The 14,337-nt window shown below is 41.5% G+C and overlaps 1 protein-coding gene across 1 annotated transcript in view; it reads right to left on the reverse strand.

Moving 5' to 3' along the window:
• Positions 1-494: 494 nt before the first annotated feature.
• The window catches only part of LOC309551884 (uncharacterized protein), a gene marked incomplete at both ends in the record, with an annotated part of 45,003 nt that continues 31,160 nt past the window's right edge, over positions 495-14,337 (reverse strand). The window contains 8 exons of the mRNA XM_082252599.1: positions 495-679; positions 1,745-1,822; positions 2,013-2,103; positions 2,988-3,164; positions 12,350-12,496; positions 12,572-12,604; positions 13,062-13,106; positions 14,089-14,124. Of these exons, the coding sequence (XP_082108725.1) occupies positions 495-679; positions 1,745-1,822; positions 2,013-2,103; positions 2,988-3,164; positions 12,350-12,496; positions 12,572-12,604; positions 13,062-13,106; positions 14,089-14,124 (792 nt within the window). The remainder of the gene's footprint in view (positions 680-1,744; positions 1,823-2,012; positions 2,104-2,987; positions 3,165-12,349; positions 12,497-12,571; positions 12,605-13,061; positions 13,107-14,088; positions 14,125-14,337) is intronic.

Genomic DNA, 14,337 nt, shown 5'->3' on the forward strand with positions numbered 1-14,337 from the left:
GGCAAAAAAATCACCCATCCATTTCTTGTGTCATGGGTTTGTATGGTCTCCGTTTTTTATATAGAGTGTATTTGTTTTTATTTGTTTTAAATAAGTTACTTTAAGTGATAAATCACGTAGGATCTTCTATGCACAGCAGGTAATTCCTTTTCATTGTATTACAAATATTAGCCCATTCAAACAAGTAATGCCCCATACACACGTGCAGATTATCTGCAGACTTTTGTCTGCAGACTTACCAAAACCATATAATATGAGGTCAAACCTAAACACTTTCAATTTGTATGCAATCCGGCAGGCCCTTGCACTACATAGAAAAGGTAAGTCTGCAGACAAAAGTCTGCAGATAATCTGCACGTGTGTATGGGGCATAATGTTGCATATTTACAAACCTAACATGTAACACATGATTTTGCCTTTCTCTCACAATGAAATAAACAGTACACTCTTCAATGAGTCAACATTAAAAGTCCATCCCATGGTCATTATGCTGTTTATGATTCTAAATCTCCCGTAGGCTCAGTTGTAGGGTCAGCAGCTCCACAGCCAGTGGTTATACATGATCCTGGTGGTCCTCTTACTCCTGTATAACCTCGATGTCCAAGCTGTCCTCTGTGTCCACGTGGACCAATCAGACCAGGATCTCCATCAAATGCTAGCCCTGGTATACCCCTTTCACCTGAAATACATTTGTGAAACATAATAAAGACCTAAAAAAGTTTGTTTTTTAATCTGTGCATTATGGGAGCATTATATTAAGCATGCATGGGATAGGCATAAGGCTATCCTTCATATAAGATAGGGCCAGGGACTATTCATAGGATTCAGATATATTGGGCAGACTAGATGGGCCAAATGGTTCTTATCTGCCGACACATTCTATGTTTCTATGTTTCTATATTTCATTTAGCAAGAACAACTGTGGCTGCACAAGGAATATCTAACGAGGAGGAGCTAACAGGCAACACCCAGAACATACTGGTAGAATTTCCCACAGGTTTAAGCAGTCTGAAAATAGGTGAAAGAATATATCAACTTAAAGGAAATCTATGAAATGGGACACAGATGGCGGGAAACAAAACTTGACAGGGGTTATAACCCTCAATTGCTTTATCTAAAATGAAAAAAATGTTTTCCCTATAGTTTTACATTAAAGTAAAATTGCAAAGTTCATAAAGTTCACCAAAACAGATTTAATCATTTAGGAGCACCATATAAAATAATGTGGAAACTAGAGGTTTATGATTTGAAGTGTTTAAATGTTTAGTTAATAGCCAATGTTTGCCCACCAATACATGATCAAGGGAAACACAAGATAAGAGTATTGGCTGCTTGTCCCTGTTTAGTATCACCACATAAAACAATTAAACCCCTTTAGACTTTTGATGCATCAATTGCATTCATTGCTTTGTGCACATGAGGACACACACAATACAGAATGCAGCAGTAAGTATTGGTGGTGTTTATAACAAAACATGGAGCATACAAGCTTTCAAACAGCGTATTGTAAAATAGCTACCAGGCATAGTCACAGAACTAAAAAAACATGAACCTACAATTAGACAAAGTTACAAATACATCTAAGAAATTTAAGGAAAACCAACGCTGTAAAATCATAGAAGCAAATGAAAGGCTTGCTCTGAAAGCTTTCAGTACTGAGAACACATTATAAGCATTATATGCATTATCTCTCTTCACACAACTGTATTTCTGAAAAACAGTCACAAGGCATTTGACTACTGACCTCTTGGTCCTGGGTCACCATCAAATCCTACGAGCCCATATCCCTTGGGACCTTTGTCGCCCTTCTCCCCAGGTTCACCTACAACAAAAGGGACCTTAAGATCTTTTTATAGAATTTTATAGTCTTTTCTTTCAGTATAAAAGTTAATAATAATGGTGGAATAGTTGATGTAATGATGTCAATATAAACTACATCTTAAGGCATTTTTTTTAGATTTTATTACTTTATATCTAAAACAGACATGGTTAAAATTTAGAAAAATAAATACCAATTTGTCCTTGTTTCCCTGGATCTCCAGCTTCACCATAAAAGCCTTCTGGGCCATCTTCACCATCCAGACCTTTGATTCCAGGTGTACCCTAAATATTGTGTTTTTAAAAAATATATATATATAAAGTATTACATTTATATCCCAAAATTCAAATTTATAAAGCAAATTGTTTAAAATGAAAAAGCTGAAGTTAGAAGCTGATTGGCTACCATGCACAGCTGCACCAAATTTTGCACTCTCCAGTTTTAGTACATCTCCTCCAGTATTTGTAAGTGAATAAACGTAAAGTTTTATGTACATTATTTAATGTAAATATGTATCCATCTCTCTAATTGATTTAATTCCTATTGATCTTTTAGCTAGAACATTTATGCTATTAGTAATTACTAACGTGATCCTGCCAAATTTAGAAATATAAAACGTTTTTAGTTATACTCTAATACTATGTAAGTGTGATGATTGATCATTCCCCCAACTGTGCGGATAATTAAGGTTGTTGTCCACTGCATTTAGGAAGCCAAGAGACATTGTAGATGTCCTGAGGTGTAAAACCTGCTGATTGGAGTACACAGTGAAATGCGCATGCGTGGCTTCAGATCAATATTGCATTTTTTTTTAAGTCCTCTATGTCAAATGAGCAAACCTGGTGTGGAAATTGATGGCAAATGTATTTTGAATGGCTCTGCTGTTTTAAAGATTGCCCATGCCCCAGACTGCTGTGGTTATAAGCTAATGGAAAGCTTAAAAATTGGCAACAAATATACAAGATGTTTTAAGAGTCTTGTAAGGTGTAGATGGAATTAGATGAAGGAGTGAACTGTCTAAGATAAAGTAAAAACGGACAGTGTGATACAGCTGAAAAACAAGAAAGACAGATGGTAAAGTCGGGAAAATGAAAATTTGAATGCAAATTGTATGATAATTTACAGTATGTAATGAAATTTTCATTTTCCTTATTTCTGATACACTCACAGGTTCTCCTGGTGATCCTGGTAGCCCTACAGGTCCTGGAGCTCCCATAGGTACTTCACCATACAAAGGGCAAACACTTGCACATTGTCGCCGTACAGACTGGGCATATGAAGACATTTGTTCAAGAACAAACTTTTGGCAAACTTCAATAACACGGGATGCGGGAAATGATGGCCCCTATGAACAGAAAATATTTATATTATTGAATATTCAGTCTATAGATATCAAAGTACATAGAAACCTTTGCAACCAGTTGCCTTGTAACGTCCATCCATAAACTGCTCCATATGAATACCATCTCAGACTGATTATGATTAGGGTTGAGCGAACACCTAGATGTCCGTGTTCGACGGGTTCGGCCGAACTTTAAAAAAAAGTCCGGGTCCGTGTCCCGGACTTTTACCGAACTTTTCCCGGACACCGAACCCCATTGAAGTCAATGGGGACCCGAACTTTAAGGCACTAAAATGGCTCTAAAACACCAAAGGAAAGGGCTAGAGTGCTGCAAATGGCAGCAAAACGTAATTAAGAGCATGGCAAGTGCTCTGCAAACAAATGTGGATAGGGAAATAACTTAAAACAACAAAAAAAAACAGAAAAATAAAACAATGTTCTTCTTCATCTCTGAAGGACGAGGCCCATATGGAGTAGGAGGGAGGTTGAGGTGGTGGTGGATGTGGCGGTGACTAGACATATGCCGGTTTTCGGTAATTCGATATATCGCGGTATTGCATAGCCACGGTATTGTTATTGTGGCATTTTTAAAATACCGAGTTTCTCTGTCAAGTCTGCCTGACTTGTGAATTGATACATTTCAGTGAGCTGGATGACTCATTCACTCACTCAGCTAACACCTTTCAGCATTAAGTCTCCTAACTATAAACAAAAATGATTACATTTGTATCTTTTCCTTCCCTCTGCCAGGGAGAAAGGAAGTTTAACCTCTTAAAGACTGGATCTTTTTCTGACACTTGCTGTTTGCAAGTTAAAATCAGTTTTTTTTTTTTGCTAGAAAAGTACTTAGAACCCCCAAACATTTTATATATTTTTTTAGCAGAGACCCTACAGAATAAAATGGCGATTGTTGTAATATTTTATGTCACACTGTATTTGCGCAGCAGTCTTTCAAACGCAATGATTAGACTTTAATGAATAAAAAAAAAAAAAAAAAACGTAACAGTAAAGTTATCCCAATTTTTTTTTTTTTTGTTACACAGAGAATCGTGAGAGAATCGTGATCTTTATTCCAAGCTAAAAAATCGTGATTCTCATTTTGGCCAGAATCGTGCAGCTCTAATAAATATATATATACACACACACACGCCTAGCAGCCCACATTACATTATTATATAGCCATCAAGCAGTGTCTGGCCTACCTGGTGATGACTGGTCCTGGCGCTCTGATCCGATGGCCTGGTCTTTAAAGGGGCAAATCCTTGCGATCCAGAAGTGGTTAAACCTGCAGGAGGACCGGTGTTTTTATCTATTAATGACTTTACTATTGCTTTAGGCCTGGTTCACATGTATGCGGGTTGGTGGTTCACATGTATGCGGGTTGGCGGTTCACATGTATGCGGGTTGGCGGCCCACATTTGCACAGGCATAGCAGCCCATTGATTTGAACGGGCTGCTATGCCCTCATTTTCCGCAGAAAAAAGGTGCATGCAGCATTTTTTTTAAATTCAGTGGCCTTGAAATCCATCCTGCTTTTGCACCATGCGACTAACCTGCAGTTCCTGCTCTGGCAAGCTTTCTGCATTTTTTGTATACGTGGGCACGGCATTTAAAAATAAACAGTTTGCGTGTGCAGCAACGGCAGGTAAGTCGCATGGTGCAAAAGAAGGATGGATTTCATGGCCACTGCATTTTTTTAAATTCTGCATGCACCTTTTTTCAGCTGAAAACGCAGGCATAGCAGCTCAAGCCCATTCACATCAATGGGCTGCTATGCCTGTGCAAATGTGGGCCCCCAACCCGCATACATGTGAACCAGGCCTAAAGCAATAGTAAAGTCATTAATAGATAAAAACACCGGTCCTCCTGCAGGTTTAACCAATTAATGACTTTACTATTGCTTTAGGCCTGGTTCACATGTATGCGGGTTGGGGGCCCACATTTGCACAGGCATAGCAGCCCATTGATGTGAATGGGCTTGAGCTGCTATGCCTGCGTTTTCAGCTGAAAAAAGGTGCATGCAGAATTTAAAAAAATGCAGTGGCCATGAAATCCATCCTTCTTTTGCACCATGCGACTTACCTGCCGTTGCTGCACACGCAAACTGTTTATTTTTAAATGCCGTGCCCACGTATACAAAAAATGCAGAAAGCTTGCCAGAGCAGGAACTGCAGGTTAGTCGCATGGTGCAAAAGCAGGATGGATTTCAAGGCCACTGAATTTTAAAAAAATGCTGCATGCACCTTTTTTCTGCGGAAAATGAGGGCATAGCAGCCCATTCAAATCAATGGGCTGCTATGCCTGTGCAAATGTGAACCACCAACCCGCATACATGTGAACCAGGCCTAAAGCAATAGTAAAGTAATTTATAAACAACACCTCCTTCAGGTTTAACCACTTCTTGACCACAAGGATTTGCCCTCTTAATGACCAGGCCATCGGATCGGAGCCGAGCGCCAGAACCAGTTATCACCAGTTAGGCCAGACACTGCTTGATGACCTATTTTAGGCCTGGTTCACAGAGTCTGTACTGACTGACTATATAATAATGTGCATAAGTGAACCAAAGCCCCTAAATTCAGCAATGAAATTGAAGTGAGGTGGAAATTTAATAATTTAAATTTAATAATAGAATACCGTGATAATACCGTATACCGTGGCAAAACCTTAATCAATTAATCGCAGCATGAAAATCTGATACCGTCACAAGCCTAGCGGTGACATAGGCGTGCGCACAGGGTGTGCTGGGTGTGCCTGGGCACACCCTAATCACCTAGGGCACATAGCATTGCCAGTGAGGAGATGGGAAAGATCTCCCTGGGACCTGCTCTGCTCTATTTCTCCTTGCCTACAGGTACATGGCCCCGATACATTACTCTCCCTGCTGGCAAACACATGCATGTGTATTTCAACTTTGGGGTGCACACCTTAATGCAATAGGCTGCGCACACCTATGGGCGGTGTAGGTGGAAGCGGCGGTGGAGGAGGACCAGGGCCGGATTAACAGCATCATGGGCTTGGTGCTGAGGATTTTGAAGGGCCTTAAGGGCCGTGCCTTGCCATGCACCCAGAGGAGGAAGGGTGCAGCCATGCATGCCTAATTCAACATGGGATGCTGTCTCTGAAGCCCATAAACACATCCATGCATCGCCAACTGTCCCTCCTTGTCCGGCCTTCACGCTGTGTGGGGAGGTTCTGAGGGTGCTGCCTGGGGAAGCGAGCATAGAAGCCAGACTTCTGTGTTTACAAGTGACAGAAGAGCGGTAACAGTGAATATGGCCAACCCGGGGCCTATATAAAAGGTAGGGGCCTGGAGCTGCAGCTCCAATAGCCCCTACATTAATCTGGCCCTGAGGAGGAGGACGAGGTAGCCAACACTGCTTCTTTTCAAAAATTTTAAATGAGGGTACACCCCAAAAGAGTGAGAAAGAGCAAAAATGGAACAATGGGTGGGTAAGGTCGGTATCCATTGCTATTCTGCATAAGGTACGGAAAAGTCCCGTGGGATCCATGCCTGGTTCATTTTAATGAACGTGAGCTTGTCCACATTGTCTCTGGACAGGCGGCTGCGCTTGTCTGTTATAACGCCCCCAGCCGTGCTAAATACCCGTTCAGATAATACACTGGCTGCAGGGCACGCCAGCACCTCCAAGGCGTAAAGGGCAAGCTCAAGCCATGTGCCCAATTTGGAGACCCAGAAGTTGAAGGGGGCAGACCCGTCATTCACTACATGTAGGCGTGTGCACACATACTGCTCCACCATGTTGGTAAAATGCTGCCTCCTGCTAAGACGTTCCATCTGAGCTGCTGGTGCTGCTGTTTGTTGTGGCGTGCTGACAAAGCTTTTCCACATTTCGGCCATGCTAACCCTGCCTTCTGAGGTGCTGGCGGTGCCCTGGTTGCGTTGGCGACCTCCTCCTCCTCCTCCTCTGCCTTGTGCTTCCACTGTGGCCCCGCTGTCAGATGGGAATGCCAGCAGCATGGCGTCTACCAGCGTGCGCTTGTACTCGCGCATCTTGCGATCGCGCTCCAGTGAGTGAATTAAGGACGGTACGTTGTCCTTGTAACGGGGATCCAGCAGCGTGGCCACCCAGTAATCAGCACAAGTTAGAATGTGGGCAACTCGGCGGTCGTTGTGGAGACACTGCAGCATGTAATCGCTCATGTGTGCCAGGCTGCCCAGAGGCAACGAAAGGCTGTCCTCTGTGGGAGGTGTATCGTCCGTGTCCTCTGTATCCCCCCAGCCACGCACCAGTGATGGCCATGAGCTGGCCTGGGTGCCACCCTGCTGTGAACATGGTTCCATCTCCTCCTCCAGCTCCTCCTCCTCCTCATCCTCCTCATCCTCCAGAACTGTGCCCCTGCTGGACAATTGCGTCCCTGGCGTTTGCGTGTGCAGGAACCCACCCTCGGAGCCCCTTGCGAATGACTGCCCTGAAAGCCTTGGAAATGTTACCTCTTCATCCTCCTCCTCCTCCTCATCCTGTGCCACATCCTCTTCCATCATCGCCCGAATTGTTTTTTCAAGGAGGCATGGAAGTGGGATAGTTAAGCTGAGAACGGCGTCATTGCCACTGGCCATGTTGGTGGAGTACTCAAAACAGCGCAACAAGGCACACAGGTCTCGCATGGAGGCCCAGTTAAATTAAATAGCGGAATAGAAAATATGATCCAAAAAAAGTGTATGTATATCACACGTACACAACCACACTGGGCCCCAATTACTATTGTTTGTACCCCTAAAAGGCTAGATGAGGAGTAGGGGGAGTATGGAACAGGCAGCACCCTCAAACCTTCAGAAGTATGAGATGAACCCCAACAACTTGGAAAGGTGGATCTCTCTCACACGTACCGACACAGACTATCCCGCAATTCAATTGATCCTCAAAGGTTTTTATTGAATAGCGGAATAGGAAATATGATCAAAAAAAGTGTATGTATCTCGCACGTACACAACCACACTAGGCCCCAATTACTATTGTTTGTACCCCTAAAAGGCTAGATGAGGAGTAGGGGGGGTATGGAACAGGCAGCACCCTCAAACCTTCAGAAGTATGAGATGAACCCCAACAACTTGGAAAGGTGGATCTCTCTCACACGTACCAACACAGACTATCCCCCAATTTAACTGATCCCCAAAGGTTTTTGATTAAATAGCGGAATAGAAAATATGATCCCAAAAAAGTGTATGTATATCACACGTACACAACCACACTAGGCCCCAATTACTATTGTTTGTACCCCTAAAAGGCTAGGAGTAGGGGGAGTATGGAACAGGCAGCACCCTCAAACCTTCAGAAGTATGAGATGAACCCCAACAACTTGGAAAGGTGGATCTCTCTCACACGTACCAACACAGACTATCCCCCAATTTAACTGATCCCCAAAGGTTTTTGATTAAATAGCGGAATAGAAAATATGATCCAAAAAAAGTGTATGTATATCACACGTACACAACCACACTAGGCCCCAATTACTATTGTTTGTACCCCTAAAAGGCTAGGAGTAGGGGGAGTATGGAACAGGCAGCACCCTCAAACCTTCAGAAGTATGAGATGAACCCCAACAACTTGGAAAGGTGGATCTCTCTCACACGTACCAACACAGACTATCCCCCAATTTAACTGATCCCCAAAGGTTTTTGATTAAATAGCGGAATAGAAAATATGATCCCAAAAAAGTGTATGTATATCACACGTACACAACCACACTAGGCCCCAATTACTATTGTTTGTACCCCTAAAAGGCTAGGAGTAGGGGGAGTATGGAACAGGCAGCACCCTCAAACCTTCAGAAGTATGAGATGAACCCCAACAACTTGGAAAGGTGGATCTCTCTCACACGTACCAACACAGACTATCCCCCAATTTAACTGATCCCCAGAGGTTTTTGATTAAATAGCGGAATAGAAAATATGATCCCAAAAAAGTGTATGTATATCACACGTACACAACCACACTAGGCCCCAATTACTATTGTTTGTACCCCTAAAAGGCTAGGAGTAGGGGGAGTATGGAACAGGCAGCACCCTCAAACCTTCAGAAGTATGAGATGAACCTCAACAACTTGGAAAGGTGGATCTCTCTCACACGTACCAACACAGACTATCCCCCAATTTAACTGATCCCCAAAGGTTTTTGATTAAATAGCGGAATAGAAAATATGATCCCAAAAAAGTGTATGTATATCACACGTACACAACCACACTAGGCCCCAATTACTATTGTTTGTACCCCTAAAAGGCTAGGAGTAGGGGGAGTATGGAACAGGCAGCACCCTCAAACCTTCAGAAGTATGAGATGAACCCCAACAACTTGGAAAGGTGGATCTCTCTCACACGTACCAACACAGACTATCCCCCAATTTAACTGATCCCCAAAGGTTTTTGATTAAATAGCGGAATAGAAAATATGATCCCAAAAAAGTGTATGTATATCACACGTACACAACCACACTAGGCCCCAATTACTATTGTTTGTACCCCTAAAAGGCTAGATGAGGAGTAGGGGGAGTATGGAACAGGCAGCACCCTCAAACCTTCAGTATGAGATTGTGTTCACTGTACCCCACAAAGATTGAGTTCACTGCACCCCACAATGATTGTGTTCACTGCACCCCACAAAGATTGTGTTCACTGCACCTCACAAAGATTGTGTTCACTGTACCCCCCAAAGATTGTGTTCACTGCACCCCACAAAGATTCTGTTCACTGTACCCCACAAAGATTGTGTTCACTGCACCCCAAAAAGATTGTGTTCACTGCACCCCAAAAAGGATGTTGTTCACTGCACCCCAAAAAGGATGTTGTTCACTCCACCCCAAAAAGATTGTGTTCACTGCACCCCACAAAGATTGTGTTCACTGCACCCCAAAAAGATTGTGTTCACTGCACCCCAAAAATGATTTTGTTCACTGCACCCCAAAAAGGATTTTGTTCACTGCACCCCAAAAAGGATGTTGTTCACTCCACCCCAAAAAGATTGTGTTCACTGCACCCCAAAAAGATTGTGTTCACTGCACCCCACAAAGGATTTTGTTCACTGCACCCCAAAAAGATTGTGTTCACTGCACCCCAAAAAGGATGTTGTTCACTGCACCCCAAAAAGGATTTTGTTCACTGCACCCCAAAAAGATTGTGTTCACTGCACCCCACAAAGGATTTTGTTCACTGCACCCCACAAAGATTGTGTTCACTGCACACCAAAAAGGATTGTGTTCACTGCACCCCAAAAAGATTTTGTTCACTGCACCCCAAAAAGATTGTGTTCACTGCAGCCCAAAAAGATTGTGTTCACTGCAGCCCAAAAAGATTGTGTTCACTGCAGCCCAAAAAGATTGTGTTCACTGCAGCCCAAAAAGATTGTGTTCACTGCAGCTCACACACAGAAAAATGGATGTGGATCACTGACACCTGCCTATCTCCAATCCCACACCACACAGCAATATCGATTGTAGTTTGTAGAACACAGTTTCCCTAAAATTCAGCAGACTCTGTCCCTAACAGGATTGAGAAGAGATCGTAGATCAGGATTGAGTGCAGACCCCACCCCCCACACAGCAATATCGATTGTAGTTTGTAGAAGACACTGACCCTATATAATTCAGCAGACTCTATCCCTAAAATGCCTACAACTCGCCCTGCCTAAACACTCCGACCTGTCCCTCAATTCTATCCGGACACAAATGGTTTTTTCCTGCCTATCTTTCCCTAATCAGCAGCCAGCACGTTGATGTGTGCTCTGTCCCTGAATCTAAGCAGCATAATGACGCCGCTGCGGCTGCCTCGAACTTATAAAGACTTGGTCACATGCTTCAGACGGCCAATCACAGCTACTGAGACATTTGCAGGCATGGCTGGGATGGCTTAAGGCACACCAGTTAAACGATTGTTGATTGGCTGTTGAAAGCCCGCCATGAAAAGAGCGCCAAAGCATGCAAAACCCGGAAATAAAACGACCGAACACGGATTTTTACCCGAACATACAGTAAAGTGTCCGTGTCCGTGTTCGGGTACAAAAAATCCAATTATTCGGTACGAACACGAATAATACAGTCCGTGTTCGCTCAACACTAATTATGATATGATAGCTATTCTATTCAATACATATATATTGATGATTCAAACTTTAAGTATATAGCGTGATATATTGTCATAGCTGATTCCTCCATCTGAAAATTTTACTTGACTATCTGTTATGCTAACCAATTGGCTTAATGCGTACCTGTACTCAATTAAGATATTGAACTAGTCAAATAGGAACTTCTAGTCTACGTCCAGATTACTGTCCCTGCAACATGTTCATCCAATCCATCGCCCTTTCTCTATCACTGGTACACTTTTCTCTCATGTAATGTTTATTTTAATGGAGAAAACACAGAATCCTGTAATAAATATGCTGCTTATCAGTGTTTGTTTTTTTATTTTGAGTGTATTGCTTGGCAAAAGAAGCGTGCAGAGCTTGGGGCCTGTATCAGGAAAGAAGCTTGCTTTTACACAAGTGGTGTTATGTTTACTAAAGGCAAATAGGCTGTTCACTTACCAAAAATAATTTTTCCTTTGCAAGATAATTTTCTCTTAGTATAGTGAAAGAAGTAAAGCACCATTGACTTCATCATCTAATCATTTGCAAACAAAATACAGTATTTTTTTCTTGTATGAGATTGGGTATACTTTGCAAACTGAATGTACAGTACACCACATTGACTAAGCTAAGGGAAAATCCCCTTACAAAGTAAACATTTCCTTGAAAAGTAAACAACCTATTTGTCTTTATTAAGTCAGCCTGATGGTTTATCCTGCTTTAACTATAAGCTAGCCAATACACACAATGAAAAGGACCTTTTATTCTATCCACAAAATCTCACTTTTGACTAGAGATATGAACTCATCTATTTGAAATGATTAATAACCTTCAATGCAGGTACTGTCGTATGCTAATGACTAGAGTTATCCTTAAAAGTGAGACTGGTATTCCTGCAAAAATATATATACTAAAATCTCTTTTTGTTAGATAAGTGCATGTGTTTGCTGGCACTGCAAGCTGTCTGCTAGTAAAGTTGGTTTATACACATCTGTTAGCATGACAGATTTGCTTATTACTTTAAACTTTTTGGTAGGATTAGTGTTCTGTATGTAAAGCAGTGTTTGCTCAATATTGAAATTTTAGCAGAAGTTTTAGAGGTTTTACCTTTGATCCCATTGGTCCAATGTCTCCTGGAACTCCACGATCTCCTGTAGGACCTTGCTCTCCCTCTCGACCACGAGTACCAACCTCTCCTGGAGGTCCTCTTCTTCCAGCAAGTCCCTCAGGACCTACTGGGCCATTGTCTCCAGCCTAAAAATATTTACTGTTTAATGAACAACTCTATACTACTCAACTGCAGACTGCAGTAACCTGAATCATACTTACTTTGCCTTTGGGTCCCTTTGCTCCCTTTTCACCCTTTAAAGATGCAATAATAGCGCTTAAATAAAAAACTTTTACCAAGATTGTGTAGAATACTACTTAACTAAACATTAAGGTTATATAATGTTTGCAAAATGCTGAATATTGTGGTGTATATATATATATATATATATATATATATATATATATATATATATATATATATATATATAATATAATATAATATATATAGATATATATATAGATATAGAGATAGATAGATAGATAGATAGATAGATAGATAGATAGATAGATAGATAGATAGATAGATAGATAGATAGATAGATAGATAGATAGATAGATAGATAGATAGATAGATAGATAGATAGATAGATAGATAGATAGATAGATAGATAGATAGATAGATAGATAGATATTTATATATATATATATATATATATATATACTTTACACGGAAATATTCTCTTCTGACAAAAGAGAGGAAACAAATTACCTTCTGTCCTTCTGCACCTTTGATCCCTTGAACCCCAGTATTGCCCTGTGCCCAGAAAAAGACATGTTAACAAGCAAGCAAAGATGTATCAAAAGCACACTGTAGAATGTAGTAGATGTTTTTTCTCTTCTATACTGGGATATAAGAAGATGCTAAGTTCTAGAAGTAATATACAAAGGAATGTGTCATAAAACATATACTACAAGTGCACTCTAGTGGACATAACTGAACGCTTATACCAGTCCAAAAAAATGTAACTTCTGTAGCAGCTCAGTATAAATAAGGAATGCTGTGATCTTGCCGCATACGCAACACCGAGACAATGCTCCCTTTTAACATGATAGAAGCACAGATCTGACACTGTTTTAGGGGCACATTAATGGTTCATTCCAGGTAATATTACAAAAATGAAGTTATGCACTATGTTTACATGTTTAGAGTTCTGCAAATGGATATATATCTGTAATAATGACCAGTACTTTGTAAATATGAGATTGAGATCTCTCCTCCATAGTTTCTGACTGTCTTTGTCCATATGGGTTTGGGTTTGCATTGTTCCCACTCATCTTGGTGTGTTTCCGCCCTGTCTTATTATTATTAGTAAAACTTTCAGAAAATGCCATGGCAGGGATGTATACCTGTCAGCACAGGTGCAGATATCCCATAACACAAAACTGAAACATCAGGTAGTGATAGAACTATAGGGGCTGTGATCTCTGACCTCCTTCTGAAAATGCCAGTTACCTGGCTGTGTCTGGTGTGGGTTCCTTACAGTAGTTATTTTCCAAACAATATTAACCTCTTCCCTCCGGCTGCACACATATATGCAGCCTCTCAGCAGGTGGGCTTTAACACAGAGAGGCCGTATATATATATATATATATATATATATATGTGCCCTATATAAACACAAACCTGTGCAGAGAGCGTGCGCCCTGCACGCTCCCAGCACAGTCATCTGTGGGGACAGGAAATCTCCCGATGCATACTTGCGATCGGGAGCCTTCTGTGACAGCCATTAAAGTACCTTTGTTCCTGGAGCACCGGTAAGACCTACATGTCCCTGTGGAAAAGAAATTGATGTCATGAATTTCAGACATGAGAGCATGGATTATTCATAAAATAACATTAATACATTTCACACAAAACATCAGGGTGTGCTAGAGTCCTGTAAGGCCTATGGCAATAATGGGCACCTTCAAGAGAAAAAGAAGTGGTTAATGAGAAAATGGACAAGATTGCTTGTTTAACATGTATATAATCCTATGTCGCCGTC

This window comes from Pelophylax lessonae (assembly GCF_965119305.1).
Source record: "Pelophylax lessonae genome assembly, chromosome: 3".
Classification (NCBI taxonomy): domain Eukaryota; kingdom Metazoa; phylum Chordata; class Amphibia; order Anura; family Ranidae; genus Pelophylax; species Pelophylax lessonae.